The sequence below is a fragment of the Zosterops lateralis genome (genome assembly GCF_965231275.1).
Source record: "Zosterops lateralis genome assembly, chromosome: 4".
NCBI lineage: Eukaryota > Metazoa > Chordata > Aves > Passeriformes > Zosteropidae > Zosterops > Zosterops lateralis.
Window position 1 is genome coordinate 40,760,270 of NC_139765.1, and position 26,938 is coordinate 40,787,207.

The 26,938-nt window shown below is 40.2% G+C and overlaps 1 protein-coding gene across 2 annotated transcripts in view; it reads left to right on the forward strand.

Annotated features, from left to right (window-relative positions):
• The window catches only part of WIF1 (WNT inhibitory factor 1), a 36,753-nt gene extending 10,769 nt beyond the window's left edge, over positions 1–25,984 (forward strand). Inside the window, exons 2-9 of one of the 2 annotated variants that reach the window (XM_083860670.1) lie at positions 5,576–5,684; positions 11,767–11,907; positions 14,968–15,063; positions 16,646–16,741; positions 18,083–18,178; positions 22,099–22,194; positions 22,813–22,908; positions 25,176–25,984. In XM_083860670.1, coding sequence (XP_083716796.1) covers positions 5,576–5,684; positions 11,767–11,907; positions 14,968–15,063; positions 16,646–16,741; positions 18,083–18,178; positions 22,099–22,194; positions 22,813–22,908; positions 25,176–25,297 — 852 coding nt within the window. In that variant the 3' untranslated portion in view covers positions 25,298–25,984. The remainder of the gene's footprint in view (positions 1–5,575; positions 5,685–11,766; positions 11,908–14,967; positions 15,064–16,645; positions 16,742–18,082; positions 18,179–22,098; positions 22,195–22,812; positions 22,909–25,175) is intronic. The other variant, XM_083860671.1, reaches the window with a different exon arrangement.
• Positions 25,985–26,938: the final 954 nt, after the last annotated feature.

The following is a 26,938-nucleotide window of genomic DNA, read 5'->3' on the forward strand; positions in this document are numbered from 1 at the left end:
TCCCAATTTCATAAATCATGCTGTTGGAGGACCTGATCTGCCATCCACAGCTGAATGCCACAGGAGACATTAAGCACCAGTTAGTCATCTTCTGTTGGCAAAATCAGAGGGTTTTATACCATTCTTCTAAAACCATTGAAACCGCAAGTAGTTATTGTTGAAAGTTTCATGCAGGGATGCACTCTATTGTTAAAAAAGTCTTCCTTCTTGTCCATGGACTTTCTTCAGTGTGCCATGATTTCCTTAATGTGGAAAAAGCAGGCATAGAAGAAGCTCTGCAGATTCGTGAGCATTTCACCACAGCATTGTCTAATTACTACTGTCACATAATGTATTTTTCTTTGAGATTGCCCATTTCTCTGAGTTCTAGTTTGTGTCCTTTTTTTTTATTTCTTTGAAACACCAAAAATCTCCATTCCTCCTTTTGTGTGCATCTCTGTTTTTTTTTTAACCCTGCTGCTTCAGTCCATTCCCAAGTCAGGTTATCCTGTCTTCTGTATAAACTGATTTTCTCAGAGCTGGTTTCAGTGTTGCTTTATGCTCTTGAGCATGCCTCCCATTTTAGGTCTACCTCTTGAGGCTGAGGCAAGTTTCTAAGTGTTATACTGAGGTGTGAAAAATGGTTTACCCACTCTGTGACAGGACCAATTAACAGGTTCTGTCCCTAGCACAAAAATAGGTAGTCTGTAGGCAGACACTTTATTATCTGCTTGTCTAAGGAAGCCTCATTATGTTGTTCATTACAGCAGTGTCTAGACTGCACTGCAGAAACAAAATGTTCACATATATGTTCATATTCCTAGTCTGGCCAAACTCCTTCAATAGCCTGGTATGCACAGTACAGATAATCTTTGTTGGAATTCATCTCACTTTGCTTCATGCTTCATCTTGGAACACAGACCAACTTCTGTGACCTAATGCAGTTAATATCTTGGAGAAGCAATGGTCCATGCTGTAAACACCTAACAAACACATACATTGTCTCATTTTGTGACTTTATTTATGGCATATGCAGCTGTGAGCATCTGCTATGGATAATGCAGGGTAGAATCTTCTAGTGTGTGCATAGCCAGAAATATTCTGGGATAAAAAGAAACTTCTTTGATGTGTTTCTTTCTTTAAATAGAGAAAATTGACATTAAGATGTATTTGTCATTTAATTGATAACAGAACATTCAGCACTGATCTCTTTAAAATAATGAGAAGAAAATATAGTTAATTTCTTATATCTACTTCCAAAGCTAACATGCATTTATTTGCTTCTTAATTAGAAAGGGTGCAGATTTCATTAGGTTATTGAACCATGACATACAACAGTTCAAGCTACTCTGTTTGCTTAAGGTACTACAATTCTATGTCTATCACATAAAATGAAGAAAACATAAAGTATATTATCACGAATTCTTTGATTAAATATGAAAGAAAAAACAGGCAGAAACAACATGGCATCTGAATGATAACAAAACTTCAATGCAGTAGATCTTGAACCAAGGAAGGGAGATCTGTAGGAATTTTAGCTGTATATCATTTAAAACCAAACTGCCGACAGATGTTTGCTACAATACTTGTTAGAAGGCTTCATTATTTTTATAACCTTTTAAATTCCTCTGATTTATAGAAAACAGCCATTCAAAGTCCATAAAAGCTAATCCCAACCAGGGTATTTTTTGCCTAAAGTGAAATTTCCTCTCTCTGCTGAGGGCTTTACTCACATGAGGAACAGTTAAAGGGCAGCTGTTTGGAGCTACCTGCTGCCTGAAAGCACCAACTCCCCAACGTGTTCACGCAAAGTCTGCAGGGGTCCTTGCCTCAGTTTCTGAGGATCTCAAACAAAGATTTTCCACTGAAGTAAAGCATACACCTCCTCTGGTGCTTCCTCCAGTCAAGCTGGAAGTCCTTTGTCCATGCAAAATGTGCAGTTGTCAATGATTGGCAATTCAATGCAAACCCTATTTCCTTCACCACCTTTGACAGCACTATTCCTCTAAGGTTAAGCTTCAGTACCAAATTTAGACCTTCACATACCAGAGAGTTCATAGGCTGGCTTTAAAGAAAACCCAACAAAACACAAAAACACTTGAGAGCGCTTTTATAATGGAAAAGAGATTACAGATTATGGATTTTTTCCCTTTATCTGCCAACAATATCTGAGCAAACTTCACTGTCGCTACCAGGTCACTCACAATGACCACTTACAGCATAAATTACGGTAGTCACTAGGCAATATTTTAATTGCACAGACCTGTATCTTCAATTAACCATCATCACTAAATTTCATGGTAGGCTGGAGCATGGTAAATATTTGCTGAGAGCATGTTGTTTGCTTTTCAGTCATGATGATTAATGCAAGTTAATTGGCAATCAACTCCAATTACAGCAACACAATACTGGAGACTTGATGTACAGTTTGTGTCAAGACAGATTTTGTCCAAATAGATAGGATTTATGGCAATCAAATCATGTTTTAAATTCACAGATTTGAGGAATTAAACTACTCTGCTTCATTGTGCAGCCTCTCTAGACTGGGATTTTTGTATATAACTTTTATGTCAAAATTTAACCAACTCAATCCAGCACACATCATTTGCAAACATACTCTGCAGCAAGTGACTTTGGAGTTATGCTAGCTGGATATACCTGAGGTGTTTCAGCTCTTAGATGCTATCATTTCAAGAAGTTCAGTTTCTGTCAATGCAGCAGATGTACAAACCTTTGCAGAGAAATGGTAAGAGCAGTTATCCCTCCCCAGTGCAATATGTGGCTTTCCTTCTGAGCAGCTTGTTGCTTGTGCAATGTCTCTTCCCATCTTTTTAATGTGCCATCAGAACATGCTCCTGCCTCAGGCACCAACTGCTGCTACGCCTCTACCCTGCTTAGAGGCATCACTTCCTTGAGCGGCAGTGAGTTTTGTGGCTCATGCAGCAATGTTCCTTTTTTCATTTTTGTCTTTATCCTTAGGCTCCAGAAAATCAGCTCTAGAAAATGAGATTCCAGTCCTTTTCCAACAAATTGGGAATCTGTCTCACAAGCTGAACCTCCTACAACAGTGTGTCTGGAATGGAAATATGGAAGTGGAGCTATTTTGTCTAGTTACCAGTTGCTGTTTACTAGACTAGTAAGAACATTATGTTTTAATATCCTAGGTCATAACTCATTAGGTTATGACCTGGTTTAGATACAACCAAACATCAAAGCTAACCAATGAGAAACAGACAGTGGAGCTTTGACTCACTCACTGCACTATTCTATAGATGTGTGGAGACATGTAATTATTTTTCTGAACCAAAGTTTTATTTGAAAACAAAAATGTTCACAATCTAACTTTATGTCTTGTTTTCATATTTTGGCATGGTATATTGTATTGGAAAAAAAGTCTTTAATTAAAAACAGCATTTTGAACGTTACCCCAGACTTCATTTTTCATCTCTGGTTTTACTGCTTCTCTCCATGTCCTCTCTCCCTCACACATTTACTCCATGTGTTTAACCCCCACTTAAAACTTTCCTTTGTTTCCCTATTGTTTTGCAAGTCCTCCTCTGAGGTCTCTGTGCCTACACAACACCCTCTGAAGATTGTCCATGTAGAATGTAGCCCCTCATGCTATCTTCTCTCTGTTATGGGGTCTCCTTACTGTCCCTACAGAGCAAGTGGTTGGGCTGCAGGGCTGATCAGAAATTTCATAACAACCTTTCTACCCAGCTCATGAGGGCTCTTCTTGTGTCATGAGGAGTTAAAGGGAGATGGTAGCTCACATCCTGCCAGGACTTCTGCTCAAGTTAGCAGAGCACAGAATCCCTGAAGGGCTGAGGCTGATCTGAGACCAGACAGTCTGGCCTCAAGATGATCTAGTCCACCCCTCTGTTCCAGCAGTGTCATCTAGAGCCACTTGTTCAGGACTCTGTTGAGTTGAGTTTTGAACATTTTCACAAAGGGAGGCTCTACTTACTTTGGACAACCTGTACCAGTGTTCAGTCACCCACATATTAAAAGGTGTTTTCTCAGTTTCCAACAGAATTTTTCTATATTGTGTCTATTGCCTCCTGTCTTGTCACTGGTTACCACCGAACAGAGCTTGGGTCTATCTTCATTACATTCCCCTTCATTACATATCCCCTATTTATACACACTGATTAGATCCCCCATAAGCCTTCTCCAGGTTGAATACTCCCAGCTCTTTTAGCCTCTCCATGTACATCAGACACTCCAGTCCCTTGATCATCTTTGTGGCCCTTCACTGGCCTCACTCCACTAAGTCCATGTCCTTCTTGTGCTAGGGAGCCAGGATATTGCAGGAGAAAAAGGACCTTGTTCTGACTAAGGACATGAACAAACATCTTATAGATATAAACCAGCTATCATTTGTCAGGCCAAGTTTTGTCTTCAATCTCTCTTTGCTGCACTGTTTTATCTAAAAAGTAGACAGAACAGTACTGTCTACTGTCAGTGAGTAGATGGAAGCATGTTGCCAGTGCCCATGCTGAGGTCTCAAGCACTTACCTGAGACCAGCAGATAGAATTACCTGTAATTCCTTGTATGTTTCATGATAAATGAGATGACACAATTTAACATAAAAGTTTCATTTCCACTTGGTCTGCACACCAGCAGCTGTGCTATTGACAGTAGTGGAAGCCTCTAGTGACTGGCTAAGGTGCATACATCTCAGGGGTACATGGTGTGTACAGCCAAACTGCAGACACATGATGGCACTTTGCATCAAATGTGAAGAAATCTTGAACAGATGACCCAGCAGAGAGGCCAGGCTCCTATGGACAAAAGTACCAGAGCCTACAATCTGTGCCACAAAGCAGGTGCTTATCAGGGGTAAGATTAAGGTAGTGGAAAGCAGTCTTTAAATCATGCGGACGCTTTTTGGGACCACCAAAACAGATCATTAATGTTGCAGTTAATGAGTGACATGAAGCCAGCTTGGTAGAAGAGCTCTCAGCTCCACCCTTGGAACAATATAATGGACTGGGGTTGAACAAGGTAGTGTCAGACCTGTAAACAAGATATGTCCTGGCATGGTTCTCCAGCAGTGTGGCTACTCACCACCTGGCACGGTTTGCCCAAGGCAATGCGCTGTGCTGTGCAGATCAACCAAGAGCAAGCCTGGACAATCTCATGCCACTCTTGTATGTTCCTATGCCCTTTAAACTGCACTTGTGGTACAGGCAGGTCATCCAGGCTCACCAGTCACTTCCAGGAGGATTCTTCCAAAAAAAGAGCTTTAAGAAAGAGCTTAGTGTTCAGATATTTTTGTTGCCTGCCAGATGAATGGTGTGGGTTGTAAAAAATGTCTTCTCTGTGTAACATTTGTCCCCTATATGCGTGCCATTTTCCTTGCTGATACACTGCATCCTGATTACTGTATGGTCACTTGCAGTCTATGAAATACGAGGAAATTATCTGAAAATTATGTTTAGATAAAGAAGCACTCAGGGAAACTATAGAAACTAATCCAGAGAATGCCATCATTGGTATGTAGTATTTTTCTGTCAGAGTTTATGTGCTCAGTAGTTTGCTTCTGTGAATACAATTAAAATAAATATAGATTTTTCATTTATTTTGTCATAGGCTGAGTACTACTACGAATTCCTGTCTTTACACTCTTTGGATAAAGGCATAATGGCTGATCCAACTATAAATATCCCCCTGCTTGGAACAGTTCCTCATAAAGCATCAGGTTTGTACTGTTGATATTATAAATTTTGTTTCTGTAAAAAGTATTCTACAGCCAGTTAAGTCTAAATATTTCATTATGAATTGTAGTTCTGAAGTTTATTGCCTAAAGCAATGCTTGCCACAGTGCTTGGCACTGAACAGTTTGTAACTGCTTTGCCTAAGTACAGCAGCATATTTTGTCTGAGCCAAGACATATGAGGCTTTTATGTGTAGATAAATCAGCAGAAACTTGTGCAAAATTGTTGCATAAAATTCATGAATGCTAGTACTTAAGTTGTACAACTTTTGGAAAACAAATTCTTTGATCCCTATCGGAAAAGTTATCAAATTATTCTGTTTCTCAGAGGTGGCAGTTTGTGGATGTTTTGCTTTCATTTGGGGTTGTCAGGCATTCAGCTCAAAGACACAAGTTCTAGTTCAGGATATTATCATTTATCATTTATCCCTTAGTTGCACATTCTTAATCCTTCATTGGAATTTACAGCTCCACAGCAGAGGCTGAGCCCAAGCCAATGCAAGTGCTCCAGAATTACCATGATGTGTAGTGAGCTGATTTGAGTAAAACGCTTTCCATGAAAGATTATTGAATCCAGTTAGCACTGAAGTGGATGAATAACAGTTTATGTGATCTGTTTCAGGGTTCATATGTGGTAGTCTGGTACGAAGGCAGAAATGCATATCTTGATGACAGTAGTGTCTTAGTGATCATCATTTCCTAAATTACCTTATCCAGCCTGTGGGATAAATGTGGGAAGGAAATGAGTACTAAAACAGGAGGACTGGACCGCAAATGAAGCACTGATACACAAGTTTTCATCTTTAATTAGTCTTTATTCTTTCTTTCTTTTTCTGTGGATAAATTCTGAAAGTTTGAGTATTATATTCTCCATTTTCAGCTTGCAGTAGATTGGCATTGAAGTAATGTTTCAATACAGCTTTTTGCCATGACACCTGGAATTCAGCATGAATGATTGGTCTCTCCATTCAGTGGGGATTGAAAGAGTGGTCTTGAAAATAAATTTGGGTGAAAGATGCTATGATATTTGTGCCACAACTGCTGCAATTGAATTAGTTCCAAGCCCAATAAATGTCAAATAAAGATACTTAAAAGCAACTTAAAAGTCATAAAGGCTAAGTTCTTGTTAAGCGTTATTTCCATCTCCATATAAAGCAGGTGAAATATGTGAAAAGCACTCTCTGCTGCACTCAGCACTCTCTAATATAAGCTAGCTTCTCTTTTAATTTTTAACTAGAAAGGCTAAACCAAAATCACCCCTTTCTGACTTTATTTAGGAAAGTTTAATCTACAAGTACAGGGAGGCTGGAGATGAGCGCTCATAGTTGCAGCAGAAGGTCTGTTAATGTCATCATGATGGGAGATCTTATTAAAGCCAAAAAGGATTTACCCTGTTGGCAGCACTGATATCTCAGTTCCAGTACTAATAGGGGCATGTCCATGGTGTTCCCTTACATGGATGATGTGCAAGGCACCACTGCACTGGGTGTATATATAAGCAGTATTTAAGTCCTGTTTGGTGTTCCAGTACAGTATTTGAGGCATGTACACTGTTAATAGTGAGACACTTCTATGATGGTGGGTTTTTTTACACTGCCTGTTAGCTGGCCACAATTAACAAAGTAGTCCTAAGTAAATACTTGTTATAAAGATAATGATTTTTTGCTACTTTGTAGTTATTGTTATAATTTAAATGTTGGCAAAAGGGAGTTGACAAATTTAGTCTAGTTTGCCTGGATCTACTGCATTACCAAAGCACATTTCTGTGCATACAGATGTCAAAAGAAATTCAACCACAAGCTTGTATTTAGCAACAAATCAACAGTTGGTATTTTTTGAAAAGGTTTTTTATCCCAAAGACAATTAATTGCCCTTAAAGACAATTAAGGAGACATAAAGAGGGAAAGACAGCTATAGTAAGCATGAGCGTGGGAAACAAGAATGAGGATTAACAGATACTTTATTCAGAGGTAATTGAACCCAGTGGTTTTATAAAAATCAGTGGACTCTTGAAACTTCTTTGAGGATATTTGTCTCCAAATAAGGCATATGAATGGCTGTAGGGGCTCTCTAGCCTGTATTTGCCTTATGCCCAGCAGCAGCCATAAAAAGACCTGTGGAAGAGCAAAAGGAGGACAAGCATATGTGATACTTCTGTTTACCCTCTCAGCTTTTAAACTTTCAGCTTGGAGGATTTCCTGTGTCTTAAGTGATTTCTCTACTTTATAAGCCCACATGGGTTATAGATCTTTCTTTCCAGTACTTCTCCAGACTCTCCTTGGGTCTACGTCATCTTCTGCTGTCTCCAATCATCTTGACAAAGGAGTTTACTGCATCCATTGCATGAAGATCCCCCCTCCTGTTGTTCCAAGTCTGGCTGCAACAGCTTTATCAGATGAGCATTAGTCCTTGCACTGATAGAGACAGTAGTCAGTCTTTACTGTTCATCCTATCCATGATTTTGTACACATCTATTATGTATCCCCTCGTTGTTGGTTTTTTTTCTTTGCCAGACTGAAGAGTCACAACCTACCCAATTGCTTCTCATTGGGTGCAGCCTTGTCCTTCTCTTAGCTTTCTCTAATTCAGTATATCCTGAGATGAGGTACCAAATTCTCCTTGGATTTAAGTGAGATTTAAATCACCCAGGTTCCTTAGACTTATTTGAAAACCCATTCCCAAGTCCCAGAATTGGTACCTGATTCAGTGCTCAGAACATGGATATTGTTACACCTAAACACATGCTAAAATGTTAAGAAGGCTGTAGATGATGCTTTTCAGTGCATGCTTAAAGAGGTAAGACTGCTCAGCTTGTGCAAAAGAAGATATTTGGGAGGAGCGTGGATACCTCCCCAATGAGAAGCAGCTGGCTGCCCATTTCTGACCGCAGGGGAAAGCCTATGAAGGTCCAGTGGTTCAGTCCAAGGCTAGCAGGTTCAAAACAAAGTGAGTCATTTTTCTGGCAGTGATTAACATCTTCAACACCACACTCAGAGAGGTAAACACAGCTATGAGTCTGTGCCCAGAAGCAATGTAGTGGCCTGTGACTGAGATGAGCTGGCCCCCTAAGTGACCTGGGTTGTGTCTGCTGGGTGGGTCTGACCCCGGCAGTGCAGTGCTGGTGCAGGCTGGTGTGCCCAGGCTGCTGGCACAGCGCTACGTCGTGCATTTCATGCAGCCCCCGCAGCCCACCACCCAAGCTTAGGAGACCTTCTCTCCCTCCCCACTGCTGGTGTTGAGACATTAAAATACAGGTGCTGAGCACCCAAAGATGCTGAAGATCTCTCCAAGCTCAGTGGCAGAAATCAGTGTCTTCTCTGAGCACAGCACTGTCTCTGCTCTGTCTGCCATGCTGGTAGAGAGTGACAGTGGGCTGCAGGGCTGTGTATGGGCTCCCACGCCTCTCCAGACCTTCCATACCTGCTTCTGTTGAGATTGGCCATTCAGTGATGTCCCTTAAGCAGTCCCACCCTAGACTAAAGGTGTTTTTTCTTGTTGGCCATGGTGTATTTGCTTGGTGGGTAAGGCAATTGCTTGCAAACTTGAAGGGCTTGCAGACATACAGGAGTTACTCTCAGCCTGCTTCTACTGAAGACAGTTCAAAAGAACCTCAATTTCCTGAGCAGAGGGAAAAGGCATGACCTCCCAGACAAAAGGTATTAAATCTGCATCCTCTGCATCCTAGGAGAGCATTCTAATTACCACCTTAAATTAAATTAGGTTTAAGTCACTAGGTTTCCTTAGGTTCCTTTTGAAATTAGTTAAACTTTCCTTGTTCCTGTTAGAGCCATCTGCTCTGCAGCCCTGGATACAAGTGAGGATACAGAAATGCATATGTGCAGGAGAGGCTGTTTTCTGGCCTGGTTGTGGGAGGATGGTTAACAGAAAGAAGTCCATATCTGTGATTCCCTCTCCTTGTTTTTAGCCAGTGATGGACAAATGTAAACTGCATCCTGAATTTGGGGAGCAGGAACTAGAGCTGAAGTTTGCCCTACCATGCCCAGGTCAGCACTGTAGTAGGCCACAGGAGCTCATGGCTGTGTTTTTGGTGCAAGGGACTTCTCTCTGCTTTGGTTTGACTGTAGTGCTACTGGTGGGTACTTTGCTTTACTCAAACAGGCAGAAAAATGTAAAGATTCAGGAAGAGCTTAGGGGCTTTATTTCAACTCAGAACCACCACAGAGTTCAGCCAGGATCCAGGTGTTTTTTGCTCACAGGAGGGTCCTTACTGCATACCTGTGTGCCTAGCTGTTCAGACACATGGTAAGTCCAAAAATTTGGATGCTTGCAGAATGAGCAGTGCTGGAATAAAAGGTTTATGATCTGTGGCCTTGGGCTCTAGGAATGCATTGCTGGGTTTCTCCCTAGGCATTTAAACCACAGCCAAGTTTCAGGGGAGTTCAGGGGTTTCTACCAATTCAATGAAAGGTAGATACAGCTATAGTGCTCTCATTAAAAGTCTGCCACATCTTCCTCCCCATTGCAATTTGTTCAACTAAAACATATCCCAATCCCAAGCACTTATGCTATAAGAAAGTTACTACAGCTTAAGAAGTTCACAGCATTTAAAATGTATTTTTAAATAATCAACTGTAAGAGTTTTCTTCTTGCCACAAGGTGACCTGGTTTGGTCTTTGCAAAGGTTGGTGCAGAAGCCCTTTGATAATGTAATTGCTTTAGAATGAGAACTGCAAGGGACCTTTCGGTATGTAGGACTTACCAGCAGCAGAATGTGTTTCAGCAATGAGTATTCTGTATTTTACCAATGCACCAAATAAAAAAATGGCCAAATTATGGCTTGCAAAATTTTTATAATGAGCAATCTAAAACAACCCAATGTAGGGCTTTTACCTCTGTATTTCATTCAGAAATCTCAGGCCAGCCTCAGAAGAAAGGAATAAACAGTTTCTGTTATTTGGATTTGACTTATAATGTCACAATAGGGCATGAAACAAAGCTTGACTCCAGTCAGAAGGCAGTAGAAAGCTTTATTGACAATTCATTCAGCCCTTTTATAACATGCTGCACTAAGAAGACACATTATTGGTCCATAGGACTGACACCTCTCCCACTGGCTAAGTAACAGAAATAGCAAACAACACCTGTTGTTATGGGAAACGAATATTGTTTACACAAGGTTGTTTTGGGAAAAAGAAAACTGTTGAAAAGTTTCCCTTGGGAAGAGCTATCAGTTCTCAGGCTCAGAAAATATCGGGCCCATATATAAAGCAGCTAAGAAGAGCCAATTTTGACGAAAAGAGATAAAATCATTTCATCTGAAGATTATTTAAGATCACTTGTGACAATCACAGCAGAAAATTCCATAGTTCTGAGTACTGGGCTTACTTCATCATTAAAATACTCCAGATTTACTGGCCTTAATTAGTTGCTTAAACTCTGTATTTGTAAAGTGTTGGTATACTTTTTCTGGAAAGGCAATGTCCAAATGGCACTACACTTAATTAGTTCTGGCAGAGTGAGGTGTCTTTCTCTTCTCTTTAAAAACTGCACCCATGATCATATTTATCAAGTGTATCATTTTGTCAGCACTTTATGGAGTAAGTTTTGGTTAGATCAGTATCTTATTTAGGTATTAACTGCAATATCTAAACCAGAAAAACTTTTCTAAAGTAACTTTTCCCAAAATATATGTTTTTACGGAAGTCACATGACAACATAGAAAATATAGAAGTGAGCAGTTCAACTCGGAAAATTAAAAGTAGGCTTCCAGCTTGTTTTGATATATCCTTAGATACCTCCATACGAGTGATTTCCTTATCTGCAAGAAAAGCATGGCTGTGTTAAGATCGCTGTCTGTGCTATATAGACTCCTGGGGTTATTTCAGCAAATGAGCACAAGCTCTTCTCCTGTGCTGTACTTCTGACCCTGGAGCCACCTCTGAATAAAAGGACCTGTGTGTCTCTGTGTTGCAAGTTTTCATCAATGACATTCTTCCAAAGCCTAAATACATCTATAATATTTATATTTTTTTTGTATTTCAATGTATGCTTGTATATGTATGTGTGTGTGTAAATATAAATATTATTGGTATTTTTATCCTTTTAGTTGTTCAGATTGGATTTCCCTGCCTTGGAAAACAAGATGGAGTTGCTGCATTTGAAGTGAACGTGATCATAATGAATTCAGAAGGCAGTATTATTCTCCAGACCCCTCAGAACGCCATCTTCTTTAAAACCTGTCAGCAAGGTAACACTGAAGAAAACATGCTGGAATGCTGTTAGACCAGGTCACTGACTGTCTTATGTTTCATTTAGGATAAGAGCTAGAGAGGATAGAAATAAAGCAGTCACACAATGTGCAGCAGTCACGGTGCATTCCAGGCTTTCTGGCTCTGTGTGCATTTGCTGATCATTTACTACATGTTTACTGAGCCTTTTCTTACTGAACTCCCTTAGCAGGCTGGGTTGGAGACATTTCTCCCTCCTTTTCACTGCTCATCACATTAAGGACATTATAGAAATGTATCAAATGAAAAGGCCCTATTAGCAAACGATTTGAGGTGCTTGGAGGAGAGCTAGTTGTGTGAAAACAGATTGAGGTTAACATTTCCAGAAATGGCACATCATCTGGGGAGCTGACCTTCTGGGAACTATAGTGGGGACACTGATATCAATTAATGTTGCCAGTGCCTTAGTTCCAACTTGGTGACTTTAGTTCCCTAAATCTCAGACTTGCACATACAAACTGAATACAAAAATCTTAAATCAGAAAATTTCTGCAAAACTTGGCTTTACCTTCTCTGTAGCTCAGGTGCAACCTCTTGGCTTTTGATACGGGTAAAATGGTGGGAGCTGGTGTTCAGTACTTCCAGTAATCAAGCACACAGAGAACATATTAATAGAAGAGCACCATGAAGTAATTGCAGTGTTTGCTTGGCAGGGAGAGCACTTGTTCAATCAACTGATCTATGAACCATGAGCACTATGTAATAAGACTTTCTGAATTAATTTGATACACCACAAACAACTATAATTATCACTTAAGGCTGAGACTATGGAAATTGAAAAATCGGTGCCTGAGATAAGATAATTATCCCATATCATGTGCAATTGTATCAAATTAACTTATGACAGAGCTGATGTACAAAGAATAAGATTTTTATTCTTATTCCATTAAATCTTTGTTCACAGTCCCACGTTTTCTTCTCTGTACTATTTTCTCTGAGATAATTGGCTGTAGTGTGGCTTCAAAGAGTGGGCAGTGGGAGCAAGGACTGTTTATCCTTTGAAACCTCACTACACCCAAATAGCAAAGCTGCTTGTCTCCTTTGAAGCCTTGCTGCTGCCAGTTAGCCCAGGGAAAGCGGAGGACGGGGGAGAAGAAGTGGGCAGAGAAACAGAAGAAAAATGGAGGCTTTAAGGACACAAAATCAATCAGATCTCGTGTGTGAAGTTGTGTGTCTGGTGTAAATACAACACAAAAGTTTTCCTATCTTTTTATTTTCAGTTCAGATTGAAGATACTGAACGTAATAAACTTTGGAAATAGCATTTGGGTATTCTGATAGGGAGAGCAGAATTACAGGTCTGTATTTTGGAAAATAGTGGCTTAAAGAGGAAAGGCTCCAAACTCAGTTTAGTAGTAGCATTCATCCAAGTTATCATTTCTGTGTTATTATTTGTTGTTGCCATTTTTATACAAGTTGTAATATCTAACAATTAGTCATATTGCACCATATGACCTCTCAAGAAACCTGGGGTTGATTATTGTCCCAGTCCTTTGTTCCTGGAGCCAGCTGAGAGACAGGAGGAAGATTTTCCAAACTCTAGAGACATGGAGAGGAGGAGCTTTCACACATCGTCTCTTCCAGCCCATACTGGAATAACTGCCATTCCTGCCCTGTGTCTAGTAAGGCGGACACAGCAGTATTTTGGGACAGATGTTGAGATGGATAAGAATGTCTTTAGTGGCTGGTGTTAGAGTAGATGTGAGTTTCCTTCCCCCAAATGATACCACGTATGGGGAAGAACTCCTGTCAGGGCCCTAGTCACTGTTTCCAGTTATTCTTGGCCATACAGAAAGGCCCCAGCAGAGGAAGTGAGGGGAGCAAGGGAGCAATTTTGTGGATAAGAGAGGATTTGTTGTGGCTAAGAGGTGTTCATAAAGAAAAAAATATATATTTTCCTATTTTTCTGCTTGAAGTGGTATGTATTTAAGCATGCATTTTTTTGGTAATGAATAGCAGCTCTGCAAAGAGAGAAGCATTTCCAGAAAGTCATAGAATACAGTGTTAGATCACAGTAGGACCAAAATCCTTTGCTACAATTGCTATGGCTGCAAACAGCTTTACTTTTAAGGCATATCATTTTACCTCAGAGGTTTTGAACCTTCTCACTTGGAATGTCACACAACAGAGCATCAAGATGAGGAGGTTGTGCCTACCACTGATCCCTACTGATGTTAAATTGTTCTAATGGGAACAGGCAATGTCTCCTGCCTGCCTTATTCTATGTGAGGCATCTGGGAAGATATTTTTGAGTAATTGTTTTTCTACCCAGCAGCCCTTTTTGATGGTGTTCCATAGGGCTGATCTAGTTTGCCTTCTTGTTTGATGGTGTTTTGAGGATGGTAGTGGCACCCAGAAGTCTCTCTCATCCTTGTATAATCCTGCCAGTGTTGCCAAATGCTTTTATGTATTTGATCAATAATTGAGATAGAATGAGAGTTGATGATAATACAGAACTGTTGTGCAGGAGTGCTTTCATCTTCTTTTCTGGCCTTCTTCCATTTAGCCTTGATGCTCACTCTTTCATATGAACACAAATTTCATCATTGTCACCTCAGTAGTAACAGATGTGGTAATTAATGCAATGCAAGTTGCAGTGACATCTGCTTCAGGCTGCAGAAATCGAAACTGGTCCTGCACACTAAGGGTAGGTCTAACCAGCCATGCAAGTTCTGCACTAAGTTGCCTGCTCATTTCCACACAGAAAAGAAAGTACTGAGTTGAGCAGAGCATCTACATTGCTCATGCACTTATAGAGTCATAGAGCAGTGGAAATGCAGAGTCCACCAACAAGTGCATCACCCATGTGAACATGTGATGGAACGTCTATTTGCAGATTACTAAAAGAGAAACTCACTTATCTTGAAGAAATCTTTGCTGAATTTCCATTTCTTCAGTGTTTGTCTGCCAGCAAATACTTTTAACTGTTGTGTCAAAAAAAATACATTGATCCTACTGAGATCTGGCTGGCAGCTGAAGTATCTAACATTTTAATTAAGATTGTTGTTATATTTTATGAAGCGGAATGTCCAGGAGGATGCAGAAATGGAGGGATTTGCAACGAAAGACATGTCTGTGAATGTCCTGATGGATTTTACGGGCCTCACTGTGAGAAAGGTAATTTAATAAAATACTCAACTGGCTTCTTTGCCACAATTTTCTCAAGAAAACTATCTCCTGCACTGTAGGTACTCCTAAAGTTAAGAATGGCCTGTTCTGAAGATTTAGTATATTTTGAGTTCCAACATGTAAGAGAATTGTTACTATCATCCACGGTCTAATGGAAATATGAATTGCTTACATGAAAAGTATTTTCTCTTTCACAAATTGCTTTTAACAAAAATTGATGCAATAATTAAGTGATCCCTAATCCCAAGGATTTCATCTGGCAAGAAGACTAAATAAAATTCTTCTGCTAATGAGGACTAGCTGGGAAACAAACCACAGTGCTTTAGTTGGTCTGCATTTGTTTGTTTGCAGATAAGATTGGATTTGCAAGCAGGCTGAAAACAAAAATGGAAAGGAAAGATTCTCTTTCTCTTCCATGAGTGTATAATAGCCTAAACCAACATTTCCAGGAGTGAAGAACTGGGAAATTGCTGTGACTTGGCAAGGAAACTAGATCTTCCTATCCCTCTCTTCCTTTTCCCAGTGGTAGTCCCTACCCAGGGTAACTGGAGATGCCCATCCCTATGGGCATCCTACTCCAATATAATCATTCACTCCCAGATAATATGGCTACATCAAAAATATTAAATACAAAGGATCAAGGACTGTTCTCTGGCCTGGAGAATGACTGGCACAGCTTGCATTCATGTGTTTAATGAACTCTTACCTTCCAACAAACCCATTACAAACTCACTCCTGGGAGGAGCCTGTGGTTACTAGTCATCCCAAGACCATGGCCAGGAGGATTTGCTGGTCAGCTGGGACAAAGCCAAGCACCAACAATTTCACAAGATGATTTCACAAGGCCATTTGGCCACATGCCTGGGTGCTGTTTAACTCACTAGCATAGGCCCAACCTTGCTGCATGTACCAATTGTGGGCAACCACAAAGTGAAACATCGGCCCCTGACATGCCTCCCTGAAGAGACTTTTGGGGTAGCCACAAGGCAGAGAAGTCTTAGAAGAGCACAGAGGCTCCAGAGAAGATTCGCTGGGAGCACTCAGGATAATTTGGCTGAGCAGCAGGCTTTCCTAGCCAGAAGTAGGTAGCCATATTTATGCTCAGGTATGCAAGAGTAAGGAAGGTTCATTTTTTTTTGTAAAGCCTGCCTGGGAACCCCACTGAGTTACTGACCTCTCTGAGATAGTCCTGCCTGCACAGCGGAGGAATCAGAATACAGTCATAGAGAGGACTTGTCTGGGGGTATTTTAAATATCCAGAGTGTGTAGGTGTATGTGAGTACTTTCCTCTTCCCTGTCTGGTATTGAACTATACAAGAGGCAATTTCTGCTTACATCTGGAATCAGATTTGAACTTGAATTGGCCTACAGTTTTTAGTAGCACTATACAGAATTTGCCAGATACAAACCAAAGATATCATAGATTTAACCCCCTACTGGAGGCACTTTGCAGAGGTGACTTAGAACAACGAGCAGGAGGAGAAGTAGCTTAAGGAGTCAATGTGCTGTGTATTTGAATCTCAGTTGCTATCCCACCAGCAATGCTTTTTCTGCCCTTCCCACTCCTCAGCACTGTGTGTTCCTCGCTGCATGAACGGCGGGCTCTGCATCACACCTGGCCTCTGCATCTGCCCCCCAGGGTTCTATGGCATCAACTGTGACAAAGGTAAATGCTAGCTAAACCCCTCCCTAGGCTCTGCACACAGCAGCCTCTCTTCATCCACTTGTGGCATTTTCCCTCTAGGAGTACATTTTGGAAAGTCAGGCAAGTGATAAGTAAAAAAGTTTTAAAGATACTGTGATTCTTAAAATAGATGCTGTAGCACAGCCTGGCAGCTCCTGGAAGAATATAGGGATTTTCAGTTATCTACATAACCCAGCTCTGTTAAGGGTAGTTTGGATAATCACTTCAGTTGATCCACTGAAAACTGTGGATATTACCACAAAAATCACATTTTTGGGGAAGAAAAAAAAATTACAAAAAAAAATCTCTATTTGAGCTCTAGTTTTCTGTAGTAAAATTAATTTTACTAATTATTTAGTACATTAATGTGCTGCATCTGGACACATGGAAAAATATGCAAGCTATTAATTTTTTGTTGCTTCTTTGAGTCTCATGAAGGGTAAAAACCAACAATCAGTTGCTCAGCACAGTAATTTGGAATAGTCTAAGCTACCATGTAGAAAAAAAAACCAATTAATTTCCTGCAGATATATAACTGACCTGCTCATGGCAGAGCAGAACATCATGCTGCATTTGTTGTTGCAGGTCTATATGAAGTAAAGACAGAATGTAAAAGGTCCTAGAGGACTTTTCAGCAATATAATGGGAACTTTCCTATTATTTTGCACAAACTGTTGGTGTCAATGCCCTCATGTCTTGTATCTAGTCTTTGAACAGACTTTTAAAACATTTAGAAAATGTTTCAAATGTGCACTTTAATTAAATGCTCCCTGTGTCTTGAAGGATTAATGTGAATCCCACTGTTTGGTGAAAAGTCACATCTAACACAATGCAAGTCATTTGGCAGCTGAAAGTCAGAGCATTTGCATCTGTGTCACCACACAGAAGAACTCACAGAGGTTTCTTTTTAGTCAAAGGATTACTTAAGAACTGTAGTGAAGTATCCTCTTGTAGAAGTAGCTTCTAGCTGTAGGCTGTGCTCCTTTTATCAGATGCTGACAGTGTCAATACCAGTAGTGCCTTAATCTTTCAATGAGCTTTATGTGTGGGGGTTAATAAAGATGTAGCAGTCTGTCCTCAGAGAGCTCACTGCTGTATTGTTCACTTGTCTCGTTCTGTATTGCCTTGTGTGTGTGCCCATGTAAAGCATTGTGTAGGAATAACCGCATTTCAGTCTTACTTTGTAAACCAGATGAAAAGAGGTTAATCCTGCTTTTACAACCTACTCAATGTTTATTTATGATGAACAGCAGAGAACATTAAATCCAAGTTAGTCCTAGCTCATATTAATGACTTAGCTCATTCCTCTCTTATTCGTTTCAGCAAACTGTACAACAACCTGTTTCAATGGAGGGACGTGTTTCTATCTGGGAAAATGCATTTGTCCTTCGGGCTATGAAGGAGACCAATGTGAAATTAGTGAGTAGTATCTTGTGTGCTTGCTTTCATGCATGTCAGCTTCTGTAGTGTCCATGACTGAATGATAACATGTGACCTGCCTCTGCAGGGCACAGAGCAAGGGTCTTACACAGCAGTTTGGGACCCTCAGAGTCAGACACCGCATGCCTCCAAACAAGTTGCCTACTTAGAAGTTTGATTCATTGCTGGACCATCTCACCTCCTGCCCTGTTCTGTTTTCACTAGTGATCAGGCTTGGTAACAATCCTCAAGCCATAAGTATGCAAGCAATACCCTGTGGCAGACAGGTGTGCTACCATGTCAAGCCTGTGGGGTGCATCTTTTTTCAAACATTGTGGCAAATCACACTTGGGCACAGCAGATTAAGTTTGAGCTGATACCTCTGAAAGGGCTACTATTATTTGGGAATGAAAAGGTTTGGGGCAAAAGGAAGGCTGAAGTGTAGAGCTGAGAGCTTTCATGTAACATAAGTTACATTTGCAAGGTAGCTTGAGGATGTACAACTAGACCTCATTCTTCCTGGACTTAGAACTTCGAACAGGACACTGTGCAGGAAAGCTTTCCTTGTTGTAAATAATCCCAGCACTTTCACAGGAGCATGGAGAGCACTATTTGGCCTAGAATATGTAAATGTTGATTTTCTAATATACACTAGTAGAAACCAGCTCTTCTCACAATTAGGAAATTTTTATCACTTTGGAAACACATGGAAATAAGCTCTTAACTTGCTGTGAGCCAATATGCAACAATAAGTGAATTGCTGTGCAGAGAAAGTACACAGATACAGTAAGATTTATGTTTTCCTCAGTCTTTATGTGTAGATTAACAATTGGTGTATGTAAATGTTTCACCATGTCCCTATACATCGCAAGGCATTTTGCAACTTGGTGTCTTTAGTTCCCTAAATCTCAAACTTGCACATCCAAACTGAATAAAGATCTTAAATTTAAAAAAATCTGCAAAATTTGGATTTACCTTCTCCTTTTTATATAATTAAAAATTTAGGGAAAAAGAAGCAGCAAAACATAATTGTTTTGAAGTTAATAAAGATTGCCCATTGTTGTAAATTCAGATCATATGTCAAAAGAACAAGTGTGTTTTTTCACTGGGTTTACCTTTGCCTACATCAAGTTCAAGTTCAAATTTGACTATTTGGCAGAACCTCATTTCTTTCTTCAGTCCCCAAAAAGTCAACATTGTTGACATTTTTCAGATGAAGATTAAAGTGTGATTCAAAGAGAGAAGCATGTATTTTATGTTTGGTGGTGGTTTTTTCAGGAGAATTCTTAGAACTGTTATTACACTATGTATAATTAAGGGCAGTCCATTTAATTGATCTGTCTGAAGAGCTGAAGCTCATATTTGTCTACTGCTGCTTGGGATAAGTATAACTGGTTTGACTTCCTGGAAAGGCTTATCTGTGAAACTCAAATTAAATAAATTAAAATACGAGCATTAAACTAGTTTCTGTACTAAAGAAAAAAAAGCAAATTCAGGATCATGGTATGCTAAGACCTAAACTGGGACAATGCCAGTGAGAGCTAGGACAGCTATGCACTTACTCTGGCTCTTGTAAAGCCAGGACTGCAATTGTTAGGCTGTGATTGACAGCTGTCATCACCTCTGGGCACTGCACCAGCACAGCGGTAGGATATTGAAGAAATCTGGACAAGGCTTAGAAACACCAGAGCAGAAACACAACTCAGTCCATTTTCTTAGATCCAGGGCCAGCTACGTTCAGTCATGGGATTCTTAAAATAATAAGGGGGGAAAACTTTTCAACAGGCAGAAAGCCACCTTCTGAAAATTGCAAGGTTTCATTGTTTTTGTTTTAACATTGGGTATAGGTTTTCAGTGCTTGGGTAATAATTGAATCCCTCTGTAAGACTCCTGGGAAGTGTACTGAACCCAGTCTACCACACTAACAAGTCTTCCAGATCTTTTTTTTTCTATTTATAGGTATGCATCATCTCTAATTAGTGTTTCACTTTGAATCCAGAGAGTTTTATTTTGCTTTAGATTCCTCCCCTACTTGTCACCAGCTGTTTTGTTGCTTTTTCCATTTCTCAGTCAATAACAGAGAGAGTGATTATTCTTTCTGTGGCATTCATTCTGTGACAATATCTTAGGCCAAAGTTAATTGAGCTGTGCTGAGCCATATGCTTGCCTGTTGCAACTTAGTGGAAGTTGGTGTCACGTCTCCTGACCCATATCCTCTAGATTTACTCAAAGAACTAGGAAAATTCATTGATTTCTTTAGCATTGCTCTTTCCAGTTGGTAATTACTTGGGATGCCAACGTTTGTAGATTAGAATGCCTGAATTTTCCCTCCCCAGGGGCTGCTGCAGAGAAACTGTGCTTTTACAGAAACTCTCCTTAGCAGAGTTTGTTCTATGAGCTGCTTATGAAACTTGTTTCAGGGTTATTAAAATAATTATGTAGAGTAGGAATGAGTGTTTCCTTTATATTGACAATACACACAATTTCCCTTATATTGACAATACCTTTTGTGTATCACAAAGGTCTGCAGGGGTTGAAGGCTAAGTAGGTGCTGCCTGTGATGTCAAGCTCCCAAGAGGGCAGTCTGTGATCATGAAATTAGGTTTTCAGCACAGCAAGCCAGTGTTGATGCTCTAAATTATGACATGCAGGTCTCAGTTATACCTTTCTTAAAAAAAAAATAAAATAAAATAAGGAAAGGTTAAGGTTAAGGGAAAGGGAAAAGAAGCACTTTGCTGCCCCAGGTTCCAGTTTTTGTTCAGTCACAGATTCAGGTAGATATTAGTGTTATATCTAGAAAGGGTGCCTTTTTCCCCCACATTTCTGAAGAATCTAGGAAGTGTAGTGGCATTAGAAAAGATAAAAAATGGTTTTGGACAACAATGAGAAAAGCTGCACTGGTACAATGTGCCAGGAAAGTGAGGGTGCAGTTCCAAGAGTGCCCAGGGAGGTGACAGTGAGCCTCCCTCAGCCTGGGAGTGGCTGAGCCTATGGGCACTGTGCTTCCCTTTCTAGAGACGAGTAAAGATTTAATTAGTTCAGTAATGCAGACAGATTCTAACAAGGTATAGGCAGTCTGATGATGGGACATTGAACGTTAACTTTGAGGAAGGTCCCTGGTGTGTCATGCCCAGCATGAAAGAAAGAAATTGAGTGTGGTTCTCCTCCACCAGCAGGGGCCTCCTCAGTCCCAGGCAGTCAGGGCCAAACAAGACTTCCTACAACGCCACCAGACCCAGCCTATGCCTTTGGCAAAATCTGTGAAGGAAAGTAATTTCCAGACCAAAAGCCTGGAAAAATGTCTGCCAGTTCCAATTACTGTTAGCAAAGTTGCTCTGTTCATTGCAGACAAGAAAGAAGGGCATGCATTTTTAATGAGCCCTTATTTTCTGAGTGGAACATCCCTCATCGTACCATCCACAGCACCAGAGTGCTCCCTATCCTGTGCTGCAAGCTGACGGGCCCAGCCAATATATTTACTGTCCACAGGTAGCAGCCACACCTGTCATTTCCTGAATATCTTACTGCTCACGAGATGTCACTAGATTTTTTTCTGCTGGGGCCCCTCAGGTTTGGATCCTACTCTTTGGAACGGCATCGTCTGGGCACTGTGAAGGGTGAGGAGAGCAGGAGTCAACACTGACCAATATGGGGGGTTCTGCAGAGTCAGAGTGGCACAAACTGGGTCAAAAGCTGCAAGGTCACACAGGATTTGGCCATGCCAAATTATTGGCATATTTTCAAAGGAAAAGAATGCTTATAAATTGGAAGCACAGACTTGCAGCAGTCTTTCATGATGGATCCATAGTGCACACTCTAACATCTGATGAACTTTTCAGGTACAAGGCAAGCTTGTCAGACACTTTTCCCTAGTAGGCACAGGGGACTAAGACCATTGTTTCTATGTTTTCAATTTCTAGGTAAATGCCATCAACCCTGTCGAAATGGAGGCAAATGTACTGGTAAGAATAAATGCAAGTGCTCCAAAGGCTACCAGGGCGACCTGTGTTCAAAGCGTGAGTACCAAAACCACTCCATCTGTCTTTGTGGGAACATCGAACTCACAGTGCAGTATCTTCTTTACATAATGTCAGCACTTATTGTTTGTTGTCAAAGTAATTTAAGTTATTTTATTTTCTAGACCTACGTCATACACTAGACTTAAGGTGTATTATGAAACCAGAAACATTTTTTTACAAACGTGTCCTCACAGTCTTTTCTGTACTCTTGCATTTCTATGAAACAGCAGTGTGACAGCTCAGCAATAGCAGATTAGTAATAGAGAAATACTTAATGAAATGTCAATAGTTTGCCATGTTAAAATACAATGAGAACACTTTGTGAGTTGGGTGCTGGGGACTACTCTCCTTCTCCCACTGGTTCTGGTGGATGCTCAGCTCTGCTGTACAACCTGATTCTCTTGCCAGAGACTGAGTCAGACCTTGCAGGTAAAGAGCTGAGTGTGGAGTGTTCCAGGGCTCTGACTGCATACAGTGCAAAGGCACAGATTTACTTTGAGAGCCCCAGCCTGTGTCAGGACCAACCCATCACGTGAAACAGCAGGGAAAGCAAGTGTGTGACAGTCTCTGGATGAAATGTCAAGAGGCCAGGTGTATGTGTTTACTTTTTTACAGCTGTCTGTGAACCCAGCTGTGGCCTGTATGGCACCTGTGTGGAGCCCAACAAATGCCAGTGCAAAGAAGGCTGGCACGGGAGACACTGCAACAAAAGTAAGTGAGAAACAAACCCTGAGAGTCATATCTGAGGTGTTACACACACAATGCTATAGAGAAATTACTGCCTCAAGAGCCTTTCCAGCATCATTAATGACACTGCACACCTTTTTTCTCTAATCTTTAATCCAAGCAATAAAACAATACTCCATAATTTTTTCAAATACTCCATAATTTTACCTACTTTTAAAAAAAATCATAATAATTTGAAAGTGTTTTTTCAAGATTGTTTTTGTATTAGGAATTCCAGAATCTGGTATCCATCAGAGGAGCACCTTACGTGTCTTCCAACCATAGTATGGAAGGGATCCAATTCCTTCAATACTCCTTAGTAATATCAGCTAGTTTTTAAATGCTGAGTAGGGTTTTTTTAAGTAAAACTCTGACAAGTTTTAAAGCTGATTGAAACTTAGAAAAAATAAAATGTCCTTTAGAAATTTTGGGGAAAACTTGAAGAATTATGCAAGATCTGTTCCTAGCAACTTCACAGTTTTCTCTTCTTCTTCCCACCTGTGTTCCACAGCATACAAAATACATTGCCCCTAAGCAAAGTTAAAGTTCCCAAAATGAATTTCTGTTGTGGTTTTTGGTCCATTTACCATCTATTGTAGAAACCATTCATTCCACTGGGCTTAAAATAGTACTGTATAATTGTTTGAAATACAATTGGATATATCCAGCAAGAACTTCAGATTTAATTTTATGCTTCTTGTGCAACATCAGATCTTGTGACATCAGATCTTCAATAGACAATCTTCATATCTCCCAAAAGATACTAATATTTATCACTGTTGGCTACCAATTCACATGTAGTGTTTTATGTGTCAATAATAAAAAAGTTGAAAAATTTTGGCAGCTACAAAACCAATCAGCCATAAGGAATATGAACCTTACACTGCAACCTCAACTGAATGTTTGCTTTTATTAAAACCTGTTGATGCATATGATTTTTGTCACATCAAAATATATTAGAATAAATATAGTATTTTCATTAAAAACTGAGTATTATCCAACTAAGATGGATTTTGCTGTGAAAATTAGGTTTGCTATGCAAATTGGGAGTCCTCTTTTCTGTTGTTACCTAATGGATTTGTGTTTAAGTATTCTGCTATTGTCTGAAGGAAAAATACCATTAATGTAAGTTATGGTTAGAAAAAAGATATGAGGAAGTGAACCAATATGAGCTACAGTTCATACATTCAGTATGAACTTTTTCTTCCTGTCATACTCTTCCTATAAAGAAATCAGATAGCAAATAAAAACAAATGCATACTTTGGGTGAGCATCACCAAGGAAGTAATTACCTGTACAACAAAACCAAAGCTCCTACCTGCCTTGTGATGAGAAGTCAATGGTCTTACATTATTGTAAACTCCAAGGTTTTGTATCCTTCATTGCTTGGAGTTTGGGTACAGTCCTGTGTTTGGTACTGCAAAACTCTTTGTATTCAGCAAAGAAACTGTGAAATGGACATTTGGGCAAAATTCACCTCCATTTTAGGTGTCCATTAATATGCATGCACTGCAGTTCACTCTTTTCAACTGAAACCAAACATCACTGGATCTTCAGAGGAGATTTATAGTTAACTTGAGAGACTTTTTTCATACTCCATCAAATGAATGGCTCTTTGGTAAAGCTGTTTTCTTAAAAAAGAAGTGGTTAAAAAATTGAACAGAGGACTCAGTTTTTCAAAGCCATTTCCATGAGCTTTAAGTAATGAGATGAGTAAATGAACCTATAAAGAATTACAGCATAATACTTTGGATTCCATTTTTATTGTTCACTTTCATTTTCCACAACAAAGCAGCTCTAGTAAGCCTGTTTCAGATGGCTTTCCCCTCCCCCCCAGGTGTTTATGGTCACTGGTGTTCTTTTTCTTTGCATTCAGCCATAAACCAAAGCCCAGGTCAGGTAGCTGGTGCAGATTCTCCCCAGGGGTTTGCTTATGCCCCATTCTAGAGCCTTTTGCTGGCAGATCATCAAGACTGTTACCTGCCTGGTGTTGTGGGGGTTATATGTGTGAACCCCGGGCTGAGTGACAGCCTGGCTGTGCCAACATCCCTGCCCTCCCTGGCCAGGCCAAGCATCTTTCTGTCTGGCAGGTCTTCCTTCCTCCTGGGGGGTAACAGAGGTGTGAGCACTTTTGTAAGGCGAAGCAAAATCCTTTGTTCAAATGGGCTAGACAGTTTCCACTTGAAATATTAGCTGTGAATCGTGAGCCCACTTCTGTGGATTCTGTTTTCTTGAACTGGATAATTTTCCAGGGTATGGAGCCAGCGGTCTGGGCGCCCTGAGGCCAGCAGGCAGCAAGCACAGGCAGCACACGCCTTCGCCAAAAAGGGCCGAAGAGAACCATGTTCCACCCGAATCCAATTATATCTGGTGAACTCCAACATCTGAAATGGTTCGTGTTACACAAAGTTCACAGCCTTCATTAACCTCTCATGGATTGAATGTTAAAATGCTGTTCATTACAGTTGAGATTACCATCTGGAATTTTATTAGCTTCATTATAAACCACTGAGCTGACACTTATTATTCCTTTAAAGTTTTATAAATACTTTTGTGGCATGATTATATAGGCTTCTTCTCTCAGTGCTTTGGATGGTGTTTTGTACTATACTTCAATTACATTTAAACTTCCTTTTTTGGATATATAGCTGCAAATATTTTCCAAAAATTAAGTAACAATATTCAGGCAGAAAACCCAGTAGATGCTAATCCTGAATTATATCCGTGACTACAGATGTAATTTGCCTAAGACAAAAGAAAGGTGCATTTTGCAGACTTTTACAAATTGTGTACTTAGACTTTTCCCTGAGAAAAACAAACAAATAAATAAGTTACCTAATTTAAAAACTGAATAACTGAATTCAATGTTATTTTTGGCTTTTCAGTTTTGTATATTAAAAAGAAACTGCAGTGGTGCTATTTAGCCAACATAATATATTGTAAACAAAGTAGAGTTATAATGTATGAAGTTTCTGCATCAGCTTGAAGCAATATAATATATTGTAGACAGAACAGCTCTTATGTAATAAACTTTTTATACTGACAGTTATGTATAAAATAAAGATGCTGCTTTAGTTTTTTGAGTACTGCTCTGTGTGGCCTCCTGCGGTCTCATCAGTGCTGGGTTGGGACGATGGCTTTTCTAGAGCACCCTCATAAAACAGAGGCACTGTCGGGTTGGTTTCTCTGTGTCTGCTTTTAGCCCCAGAAGGGCAAAAAATATTTCAGAAGATCTTCTTCTTGTGCCTTTGCCAAGGAGGGGATTACATGGAAGGCTGCGTGTTTCACTCCCTGCACTTGTCCTCCGTCACGTCCTCCTTTCCCCCAGCACTGCCAGTCAGCCAGGTTGGTGTGCCCAGTTCATGGCACCTCAGATACTCAGAATATTCTTCTCACAGCTTCTCTCTGAGCAGGTAATAGTCCAGCACTGGCCATGTTTCCTGTTCAAGGGTGATGGTCCTGGGTGATCAGACTGTAGAAGGTTTAGGTGCTGCTTCTTACAACAGTCAAGGGCTATGTGATTTGTAATTTGATGAGGCTTGGAAGGAGGAAACATGGTTTCTGTCCACACTGAGGAACAGTAAATATCCAATGAATATTACTGACCCCTGCTATACTGTAGCCCTGGCAATCTTATTATCTGGGAGACAAATGAAAAAATAAATAACGTATAGCTGGAAGCATTGGAGCTGGGCTTTTCCCTTTACCGAGGCCACAAGAGGAGATGTGGGCAGGAGAGGTGCTCAGCCTCTGCCCACAGTCAGTGCTGTCCCAAAAGCACTCTATTCAGCTTTTAAAAAAAGATGGAAAAGAGGCAGCCTGAGACAGAGGAGAAAACATTTAGGTGATGAAAACCTGAGGAGAGCTGTTGATGAAGGAAACATTTTTTTAATTTTTTTTCTTAAAAGTGATGAAAGGAAGAGTTTAATATTAGGTTGAGATTAAATGTGCAGCTGCTCTGTATGTCCAGAGATGCCTCAGAGTTGTGTACAAATATGAATGTCACATTTGCCTG